The 23,111-nt window shown below is 36.5% G+C and overlaps 1 protein-coding gene across 2 annotated transcripts in view; it reads left to right on the plus strand.

Moving 5' to 3' along the window:
* Positions 1-23,111, plus strand: part of COMMD10 (COMM domain containing 10) — a 203,304-nt gene that overhangs the window by 18,427 nt on the left and 161,766 nt on the right. Inside the window, exons 5-6 of one of the 2 annotated variants that reach the window (XM_034655903.1) lie at positions 18,009-18,119; positions 20,237-22,653. In XM_034655903.1, the coding sequence (XP_034511794.1) occupies positions 18,009-18,119; positions 20,237-20,485 (360 nt within the window). In that variant the 3' untranslated portion in view covers positions 20,486-22,653. Of the gene's footprint in view, positions 1-18,008; positions 18,120-20,236; positions 22,654-23,111 lie in introns of those variants that run through there. The other variant, XM_034655904.1, reaches the window with a different exon arrangement.

Below are 23,111 nucleotides of genomic sequence, written 5' to 3' on the forward strand. Positions count from 1 at the left end.
ATTTACCTGTAGTAAAATGCACAGATTTTAAGAGTTCAGTTTATGAGTTGAGAAATTATACACACCCATTTCGTCACCATCTATAACAAAATAAAGAAAATTTTCATCACCATGAAGATGCCCGGTGTTGATTCCTCCACTCTTGCCTTCGCTTTTTATCACTGTAGATTCGTTTTGTCTGTTCTTGGATTTAATGTAAATGGACTCAGATAAATGTGTCTGACTCATATCTTTTAACATGATTTTTTTTTTGGATTCATTCATGTTGTTATTTGTATCTGTCATTTTTTTGGTTGCTGAGTAATTCATTCTATAAAAATATCACAGTTTGTTTATCCGTACTCCCCTTGATGGGCCTTTGGGTTGTTTCCAGTTTCTGGCTCTCGTGAATAAGGCTGTTGTGAACATTTGTGTACAAGTCTTTTTGTGGACATGTATTTTAATTTTTCTTGGGTCAGTACCTTAGAATGGGTTTGCTGACCCATCGATCCAAATCTGAGGCTTTCTCTTTGTTGGACCAACCCGGGCTGCACGGATTGGCGAAACTCTTGTAAATGTGAGTCTCTTGCCTTGTGTGAATTCCCTTAACTTCTATCTGCTTCTAGTTGTTCTCCAATGCTTTCAAATCATTGTTTTAAAAATATTTTGTCTGAGGGTGTCTAGGTGGCTTAGTTAAGCGTCTGGCTCTTGATTTCAGCTCAGGTTGTGATCTCAGGGTCGTGAGATCAAGCCCCATGTTGGGCTCTGCGCTGAGCAGCGAGTCAACTTCAGGATTCTCTCTCTCCCTTGCCCTCTGCCCCTCCCCAACTCTCTAAAAAATAATAAATAAAATATTTTGTCTAGTGGTTCTAATTTTCATTTGTAAAGAAGGCAATGTGATATAAACTGTTTCCTACCATTACCAGATTAAGAACTCTAAAAGTGATTTTTTAAAATTCTAAATCTTTTCCTATCCCTCTTTTGCTCTAAATCCAATCCAATAGAATACAATAGAAGTCACATTTCTTATGATGGCTTTTAAGGTTCCTCATGGTCTGTAACACCCTTCAGGCCACTACCTTGTCTTGTTGACCTTCACCTCTTAACGTCCTTCACCTGCCTGACCTCGATCACATCCAGTCTCTTTACTTCAGAAGCTCTTCTCCTGGACGTTTATATGGCCGGCTCCTTTTCTCAGCTGTTTGTTCTAAGGTCATGTTTGTCATTGAGTCTTGCCCTGGTCATCATAGTGAAAAGGGCCCACATGTCTATAGTACTTTCTTACTTCATTTTTTTTTAACATAACATTTATTCCCATCTGGCGTGTTACATGTTTTATTTGTTGAATTTTTAAATTGTCTCTATTACTAAACTGTAAGCTCCACAAGAGCAGTTGTTTGCTGTTGTATTTCTATTACTTTAAATAGCCCTTGGAGGACAGTGGGTTCTTAATAAATAGTTGTTGACTGAGTACATGCACAACATGTCTGCTTTACAGATTGTGCTGTTTTCAAGTGCAGTTTACTAGGTTTTCTTGTAAAGAAGGATATTTGTATTTATTGGTGGAGAAAGAACAAATAAGGGGACGTGGATTATTTTATTTCCTAGTATTCTTTTTTATTTTTTTAAGAATTTATTTATTTAGAGAGAGGGAGAGCACGAATGGGGAAGGGGCAGAGGGAGAGGAAGAGAGAGAATCTCAGGCAGACTCCATGCTTAGCGTGGAGCCTGTCATGGGGCTCAATATCATGACCCTGAGATCATGACCTGAGCCGAAACTAAGAGTAGGACACACTCAACTGACTGAGCCACCCAGGAGCCCTATTTCCTAGTATTCTTTTTTTCTTTTTCTTAAGTTTATTTATTTATTTTAAGTAATCTGTACCCCCAGCGTGGGGTTCGAACTCATGATCCCGAGATCAAGAGTTGCATGCTCTTCTGACTGAGCCAGCTAGGCATCCCTCCCAGTATTCTTTTGTGTTTTCACTTTGGTTGCACTTCAGACCTTTAGTGGTTCATTTATTTCATGACTCTTGAAATTTTGCTGGAATACTTAACCATGTACATTTTTTCCATTTTAAAAGTAGAAATACAGAAAGAATGGCTTTAGCTTGAAATGGAGATTCTCCAGGAAAACAAGGTGATGTCATTAGCGGTGTTGCAGCAATCAATTTAAAGAGCTTTAGATCTAAGAGATCCTAATCAGGCTTATTTGAAACAGAAATGTGTTCTCTGCTTTATAAATAATTGCCTAAAACCAAAACCATTAACAAATTAAATAAAGATTTTACTAATGCCAAAAATTGTGCTGTTAGCAAAATTACTCTTATTATGTGCATAGTATTCGAAGATTGCTAAATCGAGTCGATGTACTTTTTCACAGTGTTGCCAATTGTGAAAGCATTAGTTGAACGACATTTCAGTATCCTCAAACTTGTGCCGTCATTTTCATATGTTCTTGGTATGCAGCGGTGGCCAACAGTTTGAAGGATGGATCATTGATGTTTTCCCTCATCACTTTACAGCTTGGATGTGAAGACCATGGTTAGGTATTTTGGCCATGTCCGTGAGTCAAGGAGTATAGTGAAGTTCCATGCCACCCTAGCGGTGGCCTCTGAACTTAAGGATATCGGTTAGGGAGTATCCCTAAGTTGTGATATTTGTAATAAAGCATTTGTACCTCTTATTACCTCTTATTTGTATCTCTTATTATGACTTGGTGTAGCCGCAGAAGGGCCTTGGTTTAGTCATTTTTGCTTTTTGATGTCTTCTGGAGATTGCCTAATGTGTAGCCCTTTGCAGTATGCTTTATGCAGTATGTTTTGTCGACGTGGACCGTCACCTGGGTGCAAGATAACTCCAATATTAATTCAAGACATTTGTCTGCATCTTTGTGATACATGGTCGTATACTCACATCTGTGTAATTTGGGTGCCCTATTGCGTAATAGTTATCTCTGAGTTCTGGCATTGTCTTCGTGTACTTAGAGATGTCACAACTGAGGATTCTTTCTGTAGGATGCGATCAGTTGTGTGGCTTGGTTCTTGGAGGCTTATTGCCCCCTGTTCTTGCCAATGAGTGGAGGATGATAAAAAGGGTGGCCGTGGTGGGCAGCTGGACATGCGCTCCCGTTGCATCTGTACATTCTTCTGTTAAAACCTTTAGTACACTGTATCTTTTGAACATAAAGTTATCACATTATAATTTACATAGTGTAAACTGCTTCCTTTTACATTGTATAGTTTGATGAATTTTGATACATGTGCAATCAGGAGATCACTCCCATCATCAAAACACAGAGCATTTCCCTCACCTTCCAAAGTTCCCTCCTGCCCCTTGAAAGTCCCTTTCTCCCCCAACCCTGGCCTGAGGAAACCACTGATCCGCTTTCTCTCACTATAAACTGCATTTTCTAAGATTTTGTGTGAATAGAATCAGACGATGTACTTTTCTATCTGGCTTCTTCCACTGAGTCAGATTTTGAGGTTCCTCCATATTACTATACGTGTTAGTATACTGTTTGTGCTTTTTTAATGCGAACTAGTATTCTAGCATGTGGATATATCACAATTTGTCCTTTCACCTGCTGATGGATGTTTGGGTTATTTCTGATTTTTGGCTGTTTTGTATGAATCTGTTAATGTTCATGTTTACATCTTTGTATGGACATTTCTTTTTTAAAAAATATTTATTTATTTGAGAGAGGGAAAATGCACATGTCGGGGGGAGGAGCAGAGGCAGAGGCTGAGGGAGAAGCAGACTCCCCACCAAGCAGGGAGCCCCTTGTGGGGCTCAGTCCCAGGACCCTGAGATTATGATCTGAGCCGAAGGCAGACACTTAACTGACTGAGCCACCCAGGTGCCCTGGACATATCTGTTCATTTCTCTTCGATGAATGGTGGATTCATTGGGTAGCTGTAACTACCAGTTTTCCAAAGTGGTTATACTAATTGACATTCCAGCCAGTTACTTTTTTCACATATTGGTCAACACTTGGTATTGCCAATCTTTTAAATTTTAGTTCTTCTAATAGGCCAATCTTTTAAATTTTAGTTCTTCTAATAGGTGTAAGATAGTGAACATAAAGATGTTGAACATCTTTTTATGTGTTTATTGCCCATTTGCGTATCTTCTTTTCGGAATGACCTGTTCAGATCTTTGCCCATTTCTGTATAGATTTGTCTTATTATTACTGAGTGATAAGAATCCCTGATATAGTCTGGATACAAGTCCTTTGTCATTGTATGTATTGTGATTATTTTATCATTCTGCAGCTTGCCTTTCCTTTTTCTTAATGGTGACATTTGAAGAACAGAATTTTTAATTTTGGCAAAGTCCAATTTATAATTTTTTTCTTTTGGGGTTAATGCTTTTATTGTTCTATCTAATATCTTTGCCTGTCCCAGGATTGCAAGGATTTTCTTTCGTGTTTTCTTCTAGAAGTTTGATGGGTTCAGCACTTACATTTAGGTCTGTGATGCATTTTGTTCATTTCTTTGTTGGGTGTTAGGAAGGGGTTGTTGTTCATTTTCTTTCTGTTTGGATAGCTAGTTGTTCCAGCATCATTTACTTTGGCATCTTTGTCAGAAGTCAGTTGATGGGTCTGTATTTCTGTGCTTTTGCCAATGGCACATTATCTTTATTGCTGTGGCTTTATAATAAATCTTAAAGTTAGGTAGTGTAGCTTTTCCAAAAAAAAAAAAAAAAGCTTTGGCTCTTTTAGGTCATTTCCATTCCATTTAAATTTTAGAATCAGCTTGTCAATTTCTATAGAAAGTGCCTGCTGGGAATTTCACTGGATTGCCTAATTCAGTAGGTAACTTTTGGGTAGAACTGACATTTTTTTTTTCTTTAAGATTTTATTTATTTATTCAACAGATATAGAGAGAGCCAGCGAGAGAGGGAACACAAGCAGGGGGAGTGGGAGAGGAAGAAGCAGGCTCCTAGCGGAGGAGCCTGATGTGGGGCTCGATCCCATAATGCTGGGATCATGCCCTGAGCCAAAGGCAGACGCTTAACTGCTGTGCCACCCAGGCGCCCCAGAACTGACATTTTAACGATATTAAACCTTTCAATTCATGAACATGGTATATCTTCATATACTGGTATCTTCTTTAATTTATTCCAGTCACTTTTGTAGTTTTTCAATGACCAGGATTTGCAAAGATTTTGTTAAAGTTATCCCTGCTCTATAGACTGAATGTTTGTGTCTTCTGAAAATTTATATGTTGAAACTTAACCTTCAAGGTGATGATATTAGGAGGTGGGGCCTGTGGGAGGTGATTAGTTCATTAGTTCCTACTGAGTGGGATTAATGCCCTTATAAAAGAAACCAGAGAGAGCTGCTTTACCCCCTTCCGCTATGTGAGAACACAAAGAGAAGTCAGCAGCCCTCATCCCACCACGGTGGCACACTGATCTTGGACTTGCAGCCTCCAGAACTGTGAGAAATATTATTAAGCCATGTAGTCTATCGTATTTTGTCATAGCAGCTGGAACAGACCAAGACACTGTGCATTGGCATGATTTTGGTTGTTACTACAAATGGGATTGAGTTTTTGACATTTTCTAGTTGTTTCTAATATCTTGAAATACTGTTGATTTTTCATAATAATCTTGTGTGCCGTAACTTTCCTAAAATCACGCCCTGATTTCTGAGCTTTATAGTAGATTACTTGGGGTTTTCTACATACATGATGACATGTTACATCAAAATTGTTTTTGTATGTGTTTGTCTTCATCACTAGACTTGGAACTTTGAGGGCGGAGATTGTTCATTTTTTATGTCACCAGAACGTAAGATGGTATAAAAGGCAGATCCGTACTCCTTGGTTTTTCTTTTTTCTGGCTGCTTTTTGTAGTCATATTTGCTACTTTCTCCTCATTTCCACAATTTAGCAGTGCCAGGACTCAGTCCCTGGGTGTCTTCTATTTCCTTCCTTCCCTGGCAGTTTCATCTAGGCGTTAGGGTTTAAATGCTAGTTTATCAAATTTTTTTTTCTCTAGCCTGGGCCTGCCTACTTGATAATTTTATTGGATGTCCAATAGGCATCTTAACATTAAAAAAATAAATAAACTAATCCTTGGATCATTCCATCAGTTAATGGTAACTTTGTTTTTTTTGGTTTTTGTTTTTCTTCATTTGCACAAGCCAGTCTTTATGTCATTTTGTCATTGTTATTGAAAAATGAATAGAAAACTAGGATGAAAGTCCAACTCTCTTGATCAGAAGTGGAGGTTTCTTAAACTTAATGGAATTTATGTAAGGATAGGAATCACTAGTATCCTGAAAGCACCAGGTTTTTTCTCAAATTGGATACGTGTTGTGTTTAGGCTGATATCTATGTATATAATACATAAGAAAACCACATAGATAAAATGCTGGAAGTTGAAGATTTGATTTAGTCCTAAGATATCAATTGTTTTTAGTCAAGTTGGGTGAGGGGACTTAACTTTGTTATGTTTTGGGTTTTAGGTACTCCTCAGGTTAGGACAAAAGTAGGGAACTACTTGCATTGCTTCTATTAAATTACTTGGTAATTTAATCACCATTTATAATGTTTTTCTATTTGCAAATTCACTCTCAGTTCCACATGAGACGTTTTAGAATGCATCTTTCTGAGTTGGGCACAACCAGCTTAAAAATGGGGAATAAAATTTGGGATCTCCTGGAGGGCTTCCAAATGATAAACTGTGTAACATTTTGCTAATTTGATTAATGAATCTTTTTGAGCTGATTATAAGTACCTTCTTCATAGTTGATAGCATTTTCTTTCCAAAGAAAAGAAGGTAAAAAATTGAGGAATAATCATCTGTATACTCTTACTGGTATATAGATGGTTTCCAGTGAAATGTTCTCCTAGATTGGTGATGCCCTCTTGCGTCCTTTGGCCTCTATTGCCTGAGGAAATAAATCTCCATACATTATAATGGAAATAGTGGGAACTTTTCTGTTTTAGACAAATGTAAAAATTACTCTGACTCTATGATTTTAAAGAAAGATTAATTGCATATATATACATATACCCGTGCTATTATTGAAGGGTCATGAATATAACCTTTTATATATTCAGAAATTGATTTTCCCAGCAGGTATTGCTTTCTTGGTGATACATATTTATAATGAGAAATCCTTCAAAGAAGCTAACCTTATTAAACTTATTACATTGAATTGAAAAATTCCCTTTTCCCATGTGTGAAAGATGTGGAAGAAATTCTTACCTCATGCTTCATTCTTATACATGTAATTTTTGGAAACAAAGAATATGGAAAAGCCACTTAGAATTATAGAGACCTGTAGAGCAGTAGGTTTTCTTTAAATGCTGTAATCTTGTACCTAGAATGAGATGTAAATACGAATTTAGCAGAGTTTCCATAATTATTTACATTTATTAATCATCTTTCTCCTCTTTTTCATGCTGTTCTTCTTTTAAGTGAATTAGCCTTTTGATAACAATAGATAGGAACACAGTAGGAAGAAGTAATGCAGAGAGATCCCACGTACCCTTCACCCAGTTTCCCTTTCCCATCTTGCATAACTATAGTACAACATCACACGCAGGGCAGTAACATTCATACAAGCAAGATACAGAACATTTTCATTACCACAAGGTTCTTTCACATTACCTTTTTTTTTGGGGGGGGGAGGTCTCATGTTACCTTTTATGGCCATATCTACTTCCCTTTCATGCCCACACCACACCCTTCAAGCAACCATCAATTTCTTCTGTATTTCTGTAGTTTCTGTGATTTCAAGAAGTGTAATATAAATGGAATCGTACAGTATGCAATGTTCTGGGATTGACTTGTTTTCCACTTACCATAATTCTCTGGGTATTCATTCTGATTGTTAGAGGATTTTTTGTTTGTTTGTTTTTGTTGTGTTTTTGTTTTTGCTTTGAGAGAGAGAAGTGGGGGGAGGGGCTGAGAGAGAGGGAGAGAGAGAATCACAAGCAGACTCTTACCTGAGTGCAGAGCCCAACACAGACCTCCATCTCACGACTTTGAGATCATGACCTGAGCTGAAATCAAGAGTCAGATGCTTAACCAGCTAAGCCACCCAGGTTCCCCTCCAGTTGTTAGAGGTATTAAATGTTCATTCCTTTTTATCGCTATGTAGTATTCCCTGGTATATATATAAAACAGATTACTTAAGCTGTTAGCTTTTGAAAGATATCTGAGTTGTTTTCAGTTTTTGTTCGTTACAAATGAAGTTGCCACAGACATTTGTGTTTAGGTTTTTGCATGAGCGTAAGTATTTATTTCTCTAGAATAAATACTCATGAGTGCAATTGCTGGGTGATACGGTAGTTATATATTTAGTTTCATAAGAAACTCTCAAACCCTTTTCCAGAGTGGCTATATCATTTGGCATTCTCATCAGCAGTGTATGAGGGATCCACTTCCTCTGCATTCTTTCTAGCATTTGCAGTTGTCACTATTTTTTATTGTAATTGTTCTGATAGATGTGCAGTGATATCTCATTGTAGCTTTAATTTGCATTTCTTGGATAACTAATGATGTTGAACATTTTTTCTTGTATTTATTTTGCCATCTGTATATCCTCTTCAGGGAGATGCCTCTTAGCCTTTTGCACATTTTCTAATTGGATTACTTCTTTAAAAAAAAAAACAAAAACAAAACCGTTAAATTTTGAAAGTTGTTTCTGTATTTTAGAGACTAATCCTTTCAGATGTGTGGTTTGCAAGTGTTTTCTTCCAGTCTGTAGTTTGACTTCTCATCCTCTTAATTAGGGTTATTTGCAGAGCAAAAGTTTTTCATTTTGTTGAAGACCAATTTATCAGTTTTTCTTGGAATGGATTTTGCTTTTGATGTTGTCTCAGAACTTTTTCCCTTGTCCTAGACCATTTAAGCAATCTTGGCTTAGTTGGTTTTTTTCCCTCCTAAGAAATTTGTAGTTTTATTTTTTTATTTATGTCCATGATCCATTTTGAATTAATTTTTACATAAGGTGTGTGAGTTGGTTGAGGTTAATTATTTTGCCTGTGATTCTTGAGGTTCTAGATCATTGATTTGAGATTTTTCCTCTTTTTAAATTTAAGTATTTGGTACTTTAGATTTTCTTCTCAGTGTTGCTTTAGCTTTAGTATCCCACAAATTTTGATGGGTTGTGTTTTTTATTTTCAAGTAGTTCCATGTATATTTGGGTTTTCCTTGAGACTCAGCAATTATTTAAAAGTGTGTTGTGTAGTTTCCTAGTGTTTGGAGATTTTCCTCTTTCTGTTAGTGATTTCTAGTTTAGTACCATTGTGGTCAGAAAACACATCCTGTATGATTTCAATTATTTTTATTAAGTTATGTGTTTTATGGCCCAGAATATGGTCTATCTTGGTATACGTTTTGTGGGTGTTTGAAAAGAATATGTATTCTTGTATTGTTGAGTGAAGTGTTCTATAAATATCAGTTAGATTCTCTTGGTTGATGATGTTGAATTCTTTATAGCCTTGCTGATTTTCTGTCTAGTTATTCTGTCAGTTGTTGAGAAACAAATTTTGAAGTCTCTAACTACAGTTGTGGATTTGTCTAGTTCTTTTAGTTCTATCAATTTTTGCTTGACATATATTGCAGCTCTAAGACCTTTAGCGTTGTTATGTCTTGGTGTATTGATCCTTTTATTGTTATTTAATATCCTTCTCTGTCTTGGATAATTTAATAGCCCTCCCTGCTTTGTTTTGATTAATGTTTGCGTGATATATCTTTTTCCATCATTTAACTTTCAAACTGCCCGTGTCGTTATCTTCAAAGTGTTTTTCCCTAGACGGCATGTAGTTGTGTCGTTTTTAAAAATTGAGATCAAATTGGCCTATAACATTATATCCGTTTCAGGTGTGTAATGATTCAGTATTTGTATATCTTGTGAAGTAATCACTACAGTAAGTCTAGTTAACGTCCATCACCACACATAATTAGCAATTGTTTTTCTTCTGAAGAGAGCTTTTAAGATATACTGTCTTAGCAACTTTCAAACATGTTATGGTAGTATTAACCGTAGTCATCACGCTGTACATTATATTTCTAAGACCTGCTTATTTGGTAACTGCAAGTTTGTACCTTTTGATCACCTTCATTCATTTTAGCCAGCTCCCTCCCCCCACAACCCTCCACCCCTGGCAACCACCAGTTTTCTTTGTAGCAATGGGTTTGGTGGTTATTGTTGTTTTTAGATTCCGCATGTAAGTGAGGTCATATGGTGTTTTTTTCTGAGTCTGACTTATTTCACTTCATATAATGCCTTCACAACAACATGTTGTTGCAAGTGGCAGGGTTTCCTTCTTTTTTTGTGGTAGAATAATGTTCCTCTGTGTGTATGTGTGTGTGTGTGTGTGTGTGTCTCATTTTCGTTAGCCATTCATCGGTCTGTGGACACCTAGGTTGTTTCCGCATCTTGGCTATTGTAAGTAATGCTGCAGTGAACATGGGGTTGTGGATATCTTCTTGAATCAGTTTTTTTAGATAAATATCCAGAGGTGGGATTGCTGTATCACATGGTAGTTCTATTCTTAAATTTTTGAGGAACCTCCATGTTGTTTTCCATAGCAGCTATACCAGTGTACATTCTCATCAACAGTACGCGAAGGTTCCATTTTTTCCACATCCTCACTAGCACTTGTCATTTCTTGTGTTTTTTGATAGTCATTCCAATAGGTGTGAGGTAATATCTCATTGTGGTTTTGACTTGTATTTCCCTGATGATTACTGATGTTGAGTGCCTTTACACATGTAAAGGCCATATGTATGTCTTCTTTGGAAAAACGTCTATTCATAGCTCTGCTCATTTTTAAAACAGATTATTTTTTTGCAGTTGACGTTTTGTTTTGTTTCTTTAAATTTTTTATTATGTTATGTTAGTCACCATACAGTACATCCTCTGTTCTTGATGGAGTGCTGCATGATTCACTGTTTGCGGATAACACCCAGTGCTCCATACAATATGTGCCCTCCTTAACACCCATCACCAGCCTATCACAATCCCCCACCCCCTCCCCTCTGAAGCCCTCACTTTGTTTCCCAGAGTCCATAGTCTCTCGTGGTTCATTTCCCCTTCTGTTTACCCCCTCTTCATTCTTCCCTTCCTTCTGCTACCGATCATCCTAGTTCTTATGTTCCATATGAGAGAAACCATATGATAATTGTCTTTCTCTGCTTGGCTTACTTCACTTAGCATAATCTCCTCCGGTCCTGTCCATGTTGCTGCAAATGTTGGGTAATCGTTCTTTCTGATAGCTGAGTAATATTCCATTGTATATACGGACCACATCTTCTATTAAGAAGTCATCTGTTGAAGGGCATCTCGGCTCCTTCCACAATTTAGCTATTGTGAACGATGCTGCTATGAACATTGGGATGCATATGGTCCTTCTCTTCACTACGTCTGTATCTTTGGGGTAAATACCCAGTAGTGCAATTACTGGATCATAGGGTAGCTCTATTTTTAACTTTTTGAGGGACTTCCATAGTGTTTTCCAAAGTGGCTGTACCAACTTGCATTCCCACCAACAGTGTAAGAGGGATCCCCTTTCTCCACATCCTCTCCCACATTTGAGTTTTATGAATTCTTTATATATTTTGGATATTAACCCCTTATCAGATACATGATTTGCAAATATTTTCTCCCATTTGGTGGGTTGTGTTTTCATTTTGTTGATGGTTTCTTTTGCTGTGCAGAAGATTTTTTATTTTAGTCACACTAGTATATTTTTGCTTGTGCTACATTTGCTTTTGGTGTCAAATCCAAAATTCCTCACCAAGAGTGATGTCAGGGAGCTTACCACTATGTTTTCTTCTAAGAGTTTTAGGTTTCAGGTCTTATGTTCAAATCTTTAATTTATTTTGAGTTAGTTTTTATGTGTGGTGTAATGTAAGATAGCGCTCCAGTTTCATTCTTTTGAATGTGTCTGTTCAGTTTTCCCAACAGTTTATTGGAGAGATTGGCCTTTCTCCATTGTATATTTTTGGCTTCTTTGTTGTAAATTAATTGGCCATATATGTGTGGACTTGTTTCTGGGCTTTCTTTTGTGTTCCATTGATCTGTGTGTTTGTTTCTATGCCAATACCATGTTTCGATTACTATAACTTTGTAATATGATTTGAAATCAATCAGGAAGCATGTTGCCTCCAGCTTTGTTCTTTCTCAAGATTGCTTTGGCTATTTGGAGTCTTCTCTGGTTCCATACAAATTTTAGATTTGTTTGTTCTATAGAATAAAATACCGCTGGTAAAAAAATACCATTGGAATTTTGATAGGGAATGCAGTGAATTTATAGATTGTTTGGGTAGTATGGACATTTTAACAGTATCGATTCTTCCAATCCACAAGCATGGAATATTTTTCCATATATGTGTGTCTTCATTTCCTTTTTCAGTGTCTTGTGATTTTTCAGCCGACAGGTCTTTCACCTCCTTGGCTAAATTTATTACCAGGTATTTTATTCTTTTGATGCAATTGTAAATGGGATTGTCTTCTTAATGTCTTTCTGATAGTTCATTATTAGTGTATAGAATTGCAATAAATTATTATATGTTGATTTTGTATCACACAGCTTTATTGAATTCATTTATTAATTCCAAGAATTATTTTGGAGGAGTTGTTAGGATTTTCTATATATAAAATCTTGTCATTTGCACTGGCAGTTTTACATGTTCCTTTCTGATTTGGATGGTAATTATTTATTTTTTCTTGCCTAATTGCTCCGGCTAGGACTTCCAATATTTTGTTGAGTAAAAGTGGCAAGAGTGGCCATCCTTCTCATATGCCTGATCTTAGAGGACAGGCATTCAACTTTTCACCATTGAGTATGATGTTAACTGTGGGCTTGACATACCTGGCCTTTATTATGTTGAGGTATGTTCCCCCTATCCCCTATGTTTTGATTCTCCAAAATCTATATGCTTTTTTTTTCCCCCTTACAGAGCCCTCAGATAGTTGTTCTTTGTATTTTGCTGAGAGTTTGTAGATGTTGTTTATGGAAAGTTTTTTTTGTTTTTTTTTTTTTTTTAGGTGCATAGTTGATACCAGAAGTCACTGTTTCTTAAATTGGGAACTTCATAGAATCAAGCAGATTTAGAGAAAAAAATCATCGAAGTCAGAAGTGGTGAAGAAAAAATTTGTGGAGCAAGTATTTAGCTAAGCTTTACAAATAGGTTTGTGTTCTTACATGAACCGTTTAATCAACTGCTTAATTTTTGTATTTCATTAGAATAAATAGAGGTGTATAGTTTCTGTAATGAGCTATACAGAAATGAAATTTCTGCTTATGGTCTTTTCTAGTTATAAAGTAAATGGTGGCTTATAGCAATAGAATATAGATAGTGTTTTCTATTTTAGAAGTTACAGCTCTAATTTTATGTGTTTTCATGATTTATTATGATAAATAATAAAATGTTTCATGAATACTTACACACATAGTTCCTAAAACTCATTCAGTATTTCTGAGCAGTATTTTTCTAACTATAGATAGCCTGAAATACTAGCGGTTTAGTGGGTAATGAAATCAGTTTAGAGGGTTTTCAAATAGCATTTTCAAAATAAAACATAATAAAGCTTGTTAAAGAACATGGCTCCAGGTAAAAAAATTTTCTGTGGAACTTTGGGATATATACATCCGTTTGCAACATAAAAAGTATTTCGTACTGTGTCATATGGTCCAAACAGTGGCTACGGTTTTAGAACACCCCACTAGTTAAAATCTGGTGTAAAGCTTTACATTAAAAGGGTTAATATCATAATTAGCCAATATCAAAATTAGCCAAATTTTGTGTGAGCTTGGAGTTGTGGTTTACAAAGCACTTATGAGAATTTAAGCTTATGTTGAGGTCATTACATGGAAATATGAGATAGAATGAAGTCATAGATATTAATTTTTTTAAGTCGTTGTATTTTGAACTGCCATCTTAGTAACATCAGGTAAGAAGTAATGTTAGTGAAAGGTATAAGAACTATCATTTAAACAGTTTGGCTTGGGTTGAAAAAGATTAAAAATATCAGTGTCTTATTTTTCTTGTGTTTTATGTTATTTTGGCAACATTTAAATCTAGGATGTTGATTAAGGTATAAGGGCTCTCAGATTTAAATCTGAGTGTGAAATAAGAAAACAGATTTTAAGTGGTTCCTGGTGTTTTCATACACAAGTGTCTGCTGTCCACAAGGCAGAATTTTATTTTAAATAGAAGCAAATATAGTTGAGCTAATGTAAGTCAAAATTCTACACTAGATTTTCTGTTTTGTATGTAATTAAAATATCGACGACTGTTGTGTTTCTTAGTAACGACTTGTGAAGGAATAATAATTCAATGGTATGCTATACAGTTTTCACCTATGCAGTTGGATCTTGCTTATTTGTATTTCTAATACTAGTACTTATTAGAGACACAGCCAGTAATATAGTGGTATGTCATAAACAATGTAACAATGTAAGGAATTCTTTCTCAGCTTTTGTTTTTTTAGGACATTTATGTTTTTGAAGTGTATGTGTCACTTATTTTTCATGATGTTCCTCCGTTTTTCTTTTTCTTTTGTTTCTTCATAATCAAGTTGAGGTTATGATTCCTTTTGGCTAGAAAGGCACAGAAATGGCATTGGAGTCTTTGCAAGGAAGGCATCCCAGCTGGAGACCCAGGGTGTTTGTTTGCCACTTTTGAGCCATGTTAATTTCGATCTCTGGTTAAGATCTTTGTTTTCTTCGCTGCATAATGACTTTTTTTTTTTTAATGTTTTTTTATTATATTATGTTAGTCACCATACAGTACATCCCTGGTTTCTGATGTAAAGTACGATGATTCATTAGGCATATAACACCCAGTGCACCATGCAATACATGCCCTCCTTACTACCCATCACCAGTCTATCCCATTCCCCTACCCCCCTCCCCTCTGAAGCCCTCAGTTTGTTTCTCATAGTCCACAGTCTCTTATGCTTTATTCCCCCTTCTGATTACCCTTCCTTTCTTTATCCTTTTCTTCCCCTACCGATCTTCCTAGTTCTTATGTTCCATAGATGAGAGAAATTATATGATAATTGTCTTTCTCTGCTTGACTTATTTCACTTAGCATTATCTCCTCCAGTGCCGTCCGTGTTGCAGCAAATGTTGAGAACTCGTTCTTTCTGATAGCTGAGTAATATTCCATTGTATATATGGACCACAGCTTCTTAATCCAGTCATCTGTTGAAGGGCATAATGACTTTTTTTCTTTTGTAGCTAACAAGCCGTTGTGGGTGGAAACTTTGTGACTTTGCATTCCAAACCAAACTTTCACCATCTAGATTTAGTATCCATTGATGATTCTTCATTGAGTCAATTTCTTGGAATTTTTTATTTTGATTTTTATGTAATTTTAAACAGAAAAATTACAATAGTAATATAAAGAACTTTTATATACTTTGTTCCCAATTCACCCATTATTTACATTTTATGTATTTAAACTATAAAATGGGTGTAATAAGAGTCCCTGTCTCAAGTAGTAGTGATTTTCTTTGTCTCCTAGTTTCACTGAAAAGGGTTTATTTGTTTTCTTATTATTACTGTGTGTAGTTGTATTATTATTTTTTTTTTGTAATTCTAGTTGTTCTTTCTATATTCCCTCTTCATTTAAGTTTCTGAATAAGTGATCATTTTCTGAGAAATGTTACGTGTGGATGTGGGTATGTGCATATACATACATATGAACTTAGCAATTCTATTCACTGTTTTTTTTTTAAAGATATTATTTATTTGTTTGACAGAGAGAGAGACAGCCAGCGAGAGAGGGAGGACAGGCAGAGGGAGTGGGAGAGGAAGAAGCAGGCTCCCAGCAGAAGAGCCTGACATGGGGCTCGATCCCAGGACGCTGGAATCACGCCCTGAGCCAAAGGCAGACGCTTAATGACTGAGCCAACCAGGCTCCCCTCTATTCACTTTTTAAACTACTCTTTAAAATGAGTATGGGACAAATATTTTTCAGTCACAAAGTGCCATAGAAAAGGCTCTGGAATTTAAGAAAGCCAACCCACCAACTCTTTTAGTCATGACTCTTGAAAATTACCTTTCCTTGTGAGTATTCTTTCATTCATTTCAATTCAGTTCAATTCAATTCATTTCAGTTCAATTCAGTTGAACAGATATAGAAGGTCTACTGTATCTAAAAGATACTGTAGAAAAAATCAGGTAATAAAAATGCTTTTAATTTATAATGCTTTGCAGTTTCCAAAACACCTTTGGATACACATTTTCTTTCTTTTTTTTTTTATTATGATATGTTTGTCACCATACAGTACATCATTCTTCATCATTATTACCAGTAACTCAGGAAAGTAGATAGTTTAGGTAGATTTATTCCCATTTTATATGAAGAAATTGAGGTCTTGATAGGTTGTGACTTAACCATGGTCCCGTTGCTGGTGAGTGACAGCTGAAGCATGAACCGAAGCATAAACTCAGGGCTCTTGTAAATTCTCCTTTACTACCTTTATGCAGCGACTAAGGATACATTCATTTATGCAAATTCGTGGGCACAACGAGGATATGTTTTAATGCATTCACTTAATATTTATTTTAAGTGCTTTGAGGGCTGGGATAGGATCAGTAAAATAAGATCAAGACAGTATCTCATAGGTTCATGTGAATACCATCTGAGTCAGGTGCTTTTCAATTAAGACAGTGACCTGCGTCAAAATGCTTGGCTATATGAGAGTCGTTATGGCATGCTCTTTCTTGTTTCATTGGTGGGTCTGTTGCACGTGACTGTCAAAAGTAGTGGCGGGCTGGGATTAGAGACTCCGCTACTGTGGTCCGTGAGTAAGATCGGTATGTGCGGGATCCTTACTTAACATGCACTGTTAAATTGAAGTTTTCCTTACGGGATTGTGGATTATGTCCGTGCAACATCTTCCCTCTTTTTACCTGTAACCCCTCAAATGTTCAGTGCCAAAAAGAACAGGACTGTATCTTTATTTTCTCATCACATCCTCTCTCGAATAGATCATACTTTCATTGCTCTCCTTCCAATTTGGCTCTGAGTCACTGCTGTGATTCTAGCTGTTGAACAGTCTTTCAAGTTAGCAGTTAGTATTCTGGTTAAGTAAAAAAATTGTCATGAGCCTGCCATTCTTACCAGTGTAGCTAGGGGACTTTTACTAAGTCAGTGATTAGGGCCCTGTTGTCAGAGGCATATCCCAGTTGCCTGTCACAGTCCTCCCTGAATATTGATACTTGAGATTTACTGGAAATTAACTCTAGAACTTTATTATACTTCTAGTTGTGACGTTAGAGAAACCAATCGTCTGGCAAGTTCAATAAAGCTACCTTTGTGCTGTTTAATGTTTTAAAAAAAAGCTTAAACTGTTTTAGTCTGACTGTTTTTCCCTTACCTGATTAAATTCTGCTGTTGTGTTAATTAATAAGTTCAAAGGAAATGTTCTAATTAGTTTCTGTCATAACCGGGAACCATAATAAGTTAGAGTACTTTGGAAAGCATGGTAACACCTGCTCACTAGTAAATATCAATTCTCTGTCTGGCTCTTTTCCAGTCTCACTGACTGTGTCTAAATGTGTGAACCTCTTACCATCTGGGTACTTCAATTTTCCTCTAAATTTAAACAAACAAAAAGTCTTACCTGAATTCTACCTTATACGGTTTTGAAAGATAATGGGAGGTCATTAAAGTGCTAGTTAGAATCTCTAGCTATTTAAAAATCATTGGCTTTAAATATATAGTATCTTAAAATAGTAATTTACTACTTAAAAGTCATTGACTTTTTTAGTGTACTTCATTGCTTAGTCTAAGACCTCTATTTTTAGAGTGCAGTGTATTTGAAGACCAGCTTTATTGTTGAATTTGACAGGCATGGCACAAGGCCAGTGTAATGAGCCCAAAGAGAGGATTTGCAGAATATACAGGTTGAAGGAGCACCAGGACTGACTTTCCACAAAGTCCAGGCTGTCCGTGTTCATTCCTGTGGATGGGAGATTTGCTTCAAGTTGACTGTTGTCTTCCTTCTGGACCATCTGATTCCAATCTGTACTTGTCTTTTATAGCTCGAGACGGTTGGATGGCAGCTTAACCTTCAGATGGCTCACTCTGCTCAAGCGAAACTGAGATCTCCGCAGGCCGTGTTACAGCTAGGAGTGAGCAATGAAGATTCAAAGGTAAGGAATGGTATCTCATTGAACCGGTGGAGTTTGTTTACTAGGTCTTGTACTTTGTTGTAAGTGAGCTTTTGCCCCCTGGATTGAACATTTAAACACAGTTAAATTAAACAAGAATTAACGAATTGACAACTCTTTATTTGTGACAGTTTTTGATATCAGATTGACTTATCGCTTTATTATCCATTTGAAGAAGTATCTTGTCTTGCAAGGTGCCTTTCTTGCAAGGGCATTTCATAATGTCTCCTTTTAAATTCTGCAATGAGAAAACTTGGTAGTGCCAGATAAAAGTAAGGTTTCAATGATTCAGATATTTGTGAATATTTCTGGGTGTTTTAAACGGCATACACATGGTAGAGGGAATACCGTTGTCTAGCCAACGCCTGGATTATGAAGGTAACATGAGTTGTATTTGTGTGTGTGTGTGTGTGTGTGTGTGTCTAGCACTTGTATGTAGCACTTGTGTTTAAATCCCAGTTCTTCCAAAATAGAATTTTGAATTTGTCTTTTACCACTTGGCGATTTTGGATTCGTCTTTTACTGCTTGGTGATGTCTCCTTTAGTGTTAATTTCAGGAAGCTTGAGCATGCTATCAAGTTTAAAGAGTTGGCATGGAGTTTTTTTTTTACTGAAGCATATAGAGAAATATGTATTTAAGATACCAATAAAAGCTATTTGTTGTATTTTTATTGTAATTGTTTATGTTTCTAAGATAGGTAAAAGGGAGTGACTTTTTCCCCCTAAATGAAGGAGATTTTGGTTCATTTTAAGACAAATAGAGGTAAGAATGAGGTAGGAAGATCTGAGGAAGGAGAGATTACTATGCCTGGATGTGATCAGAGAATGAAGGGAGAATGCTATGGGTTATAATGGGCATTGAAGGATGGGAGTATTATTACTTCTTTGTTAGAACTTTCATTATATATTATATCATGCACATTTTTGTCTTCCATATTGGCAGGACCAATACCTAGCCCACGTTCCGTGTCTACAAAATTTTAGGCAGTTGAGTTGGGTCTCACTGCATATGATTTATTAATTCATCGCAGTGTTTCAAAAGTATCTCATTTCACACATTTTAAGTTAATAAATGTAATACAAATAATAATAATATATAAAATAATATAAATTTAGTGGTTAAGAATTGAACTGACTGATATATATGTTCTATTTAGGAGCAATGGAGCTTGGGGCAATTTACTTAATCTTTGAGTGTTAGTTTCTTCACCTGTAAAATGGGGATAATGTTACCCGTCTCACAGGGTTTACATGAAGAGTAGATGCCCAGTGTATGCAGTGCGTAGTCCAGTGCCTAGTTTTCGCTAAATGCTCAAAAAGTGCAGGCTGCTACCATCCTCTTCCTCCTCCTCATCAGTGAAATGTTTTTTGGCCGCTGAATAAATAAATGTCTTTGTTTTAAACCAAAGCTGACAGTAGACTTCCTGATGGAGTTAATCTTTTCCCTTTCTTTGCCTTCTTCCCCTCTTTTATTTGATTATGTGTTTCATATTTAGGCTAACTGGGAATTGGGGAGGCAAAGGACAGCCTGGAAAGTCCTTTTTTTCTTCCCATGAACTAGGTAGGGAAGGCATTCTTGTAGGTGTAACATAATAACCTGGAGCTCTCTGGCGTAGACTGGGACTATTTGGAGTGAAAACGCACGTATGTACCTGCCTATGTCATACATACAGAAACACATGCATGCATTCTCCAAGGGGCTGTACCCTTGACCGTTGTATTTCTCATGACTACCTTGTGTTATGTCTGAGTAGCTGAATGCAATTTATAGGTGGGACGGGTACTATTTTGACCATATATCGGGTACACTCTAAGTATCATGGCTTGGGCAAGGCTTGACTTTGGGATGCATGAGTCCTCCCTGCTCCTTTATTATGTCTTCAAAATATGTTTATATGTCAGTTACAGTTTTAGGCAGTAGGAAGGAATGAGTTATGCTTCTAGGAAAAGAGTCAAGTTTTTAATTCATATTATTCAGAAAATCTCTACAGATGTGAAATTCAACTCATTGGAGATAGAGGCTTTAGTACATTAGATTTTCCTGTGCGTTGCTCGTTTGAAATTTTCGATGAACGTTTGTTTATCCTTACAACTTGTAGAGCTGGATACCATTTTCATGGGCAAACAGACCTTTGGGAAGAAGAGCTGCAGCACACAAAAACAAAGGATGCTTTCAGGGGCGCCTGAGTAGCTCAGTCGGTGAAGCGTCTGCCTTCGGCTCAGATCATGATCTCAGAGTCCTGGGATCCAGCCCTGCATCAGGCTCCTTGCTCAGTGGGGAGTCTGTTTCTCCCTCTCCCTCTCTTGCTTTCTCTCAGATAAATACATTAAAAAAAAAAACAACGTAAAGGATATCTTCATTTTGTATGCAGACTTAACTTCTTCGTCCGTATTGCCTGTCTTCCCTATAACATTGTGGCGATTTGGCCCCCGTTTCTTATATCTGCTAAACAGAAGACTCTTAATGAAGTGTCTACCCCGTCAGCCTGCACAGACACTTGCCATCTGCAAGTGATATGTGTCCTAGCTCTAAGAACAGTTGACTACCACACCTCTGTTCTTTCAGTGAGCTGCTGCTGGGAAGCGTACTTTTTTTTTGTTTACTTTCTCTCTCTCTCTTTGTATGATCTGGTACTCTATTCTTTGTACTCGAATGAAAGTTTGGGAGTTCTTGACAGGTTGGAATATTAGATGAAAGGAATGGGAATATGGAGCATGTTTTAAATACCAAGTTCTGTTAAAAGAGGGCAGAGCTTTTATTCAAAGAACCACGAAAAGCTGTTAGTTTATGATGTAAAGTATCGCAGAATACGGTTGGCATATGATGAAATTGGCATGTGTTTAAAACAGGAAGCATTAAATAAAATTCTTTTAAGTGTATATGACACAGAGCAGTTATCCTAAAAATATACATGCATTAAAATAATTCTGAGAGGATTCTCAGTAAAAATTATGAGACAGACTATTTTTGATGGTGTTTACTTTTGAGCTGCTGAACTGAAAACTTCCTGTAATTCACCAAAGTGTGTGGTTTCTAAGAGTCTTTCTTCTCATTCACTTCCAACATACACATGAAAAGTGCAGCCTGCAGTGATGTTTTAATTGCTATCACATTAGATAGCATTGTTGTACTGGTCTCCTTTCTCTTGGAACATTCTTGTCTCAAGGCTTTCCTGTTTTGCTGCTAATTTTATCATGAAAACTGGGTGATTGTAGCTTTTCCTACAGTATTTTGATATATATTCTAGTTGTTTGCGGTTAATTGTCTTCGTGTTGGTCTACTGCATTTAGCAAAGTAAGATTATTTTCCTGTTTTGAGATCCTTCAAAATGAGGATTTTTTTTTTCTGGTTTATTTCATTAGAGGGCAGTAGAGCTCTTTGCTTACCTAACCTCGGGCATTTACAGTGTTATTTGAAATAACATTCAAAATAATGTGTGAAGTCAGTAGTTGTGGGAAATGCTAAGTGTTCACATTTCTAATCTGTATATAACAATAGAGTTCTCTTGTTTCCATCAACAAAATTAATGCCTATTAATCAGATATGTACAGAACAAATAAATGAAATCATTATGATTTCATTGTTTGTTAATTTCTTTAGGATTATTTGCCAAAATGCAGTGTATTAAAAAGCCTTCAACACTATTGGCGTTTTTGTTACATTCTGTCACTCTTACTAATTTCCTTATGAGAAAAGAGAACAAAATAATCCCCAAGATAGTTGAATGGCTCTAGTAAGTTATATAGTGTAACTAGTTCCAGGCTAATCATAGACAGTTGAAATTTCTTTATTTATAGAGAAGAGCAATTTTATACTTAACAAACGGTGGTAATTTTGAATAATCAAAACACTTTAACTTTGAATATTCTAAAAACACTAAAATACTTAAATTTTGCTATTAAGCGTGCATTATTGCATTTTCGCCAGTAACTTTGCAGTTACATCATGTTTTATTAGTACAGTGGTTCTAAATTTTTTTGGTACATCTTTTAAGAAAGAATCTTTGTGTTTCATTCTTTTCTTCTTTTGAAACAACTGGGATAAAGATCACCCTGAAAGGGAACTGTCATTTATCTTAATGTTAAGTTGGATTATGCTCGGGTCGTACATGGTACTTTATGGGTGGGTAATTATGATTTCAAGTGAATTTAGGACTTCCAGTACCAATTTTTTGAGTTAGAGACCTTTATTCTTATTTCCAAAATAGATGGCAAATTCTTTTTAGAGTGAAGAAAAAGGAGGGAAAGCCCTGTTTTAGTGCTTACTCTGTGCTAGGCGTGGTATCTCCTCCTTTATTTAAACTACTACTTTCAGGTGTGAATTCTTATTATTATCGTTATTTTATAAAAAAGATGGAGAAATGGAAACACATACGCATTAAATTATTCCCTCAGATTATACAACTAAAAAAATAGCAGAACGAGGATTTGAAACCAGACAATTTTACTTTGGAGCCTTGTGCTTTATTCATTGCTAAGATACTGTATCTTTTTGCTTTTTAAATAATTTAGTAGTTGATCCTGTAATATGTATATGCTTGAGGGTGCTGAAAGCTATTCTTTTTTTTTTTTTTTTTAATTAATTTGAGAGAGAGAGAGAGGAGGGAGGACAGAGGGAGAGGGAGAGAGAAAAGGAGGGGCAGAGGGAGACGGAGAGAGAATCCCAGACTCCGTGCTGAGCTTGGAGCCCGATNGGAGAGAGAAAAGGAGGGGCAGAGGGAGACGGAGAGAGAATCCCAGACTCCGTGCTGAGCTTGGAGCCCGATAAGGGCTCGGGCTCGATCCCAGCACCCTGAGATCAGGATCTGAGCGGAAACCTAGAGTCAGACGCTTAACCCACCTCGCCGCGCAGGCGCCCTGAAAGCTGTTTTTTTTTTTTTTTTAAAGATTTTATTTATTTATTAGAGAGAGAGAGACAGCTAGTGAGAGAGGGAACACAAGCAGGGGGAGTGGGAGAGGAAGAAGCAGGCTCCC

The sequence above is a fragment of the Ailuropoda melanoleuca genome, chromosome 3, assembly GCF_002007445.2.
Source record: "Ailuropoda melanoleuca isolate Jingjing chromosome 3, ASM200744v2, whole genome shotgun sequence".
NCBI lineage: Eukaryota > Metazoa > Chordata > Mammalia > Carnivora > Ursidae > Ailuropoda > Ailuropoda melanoleuca.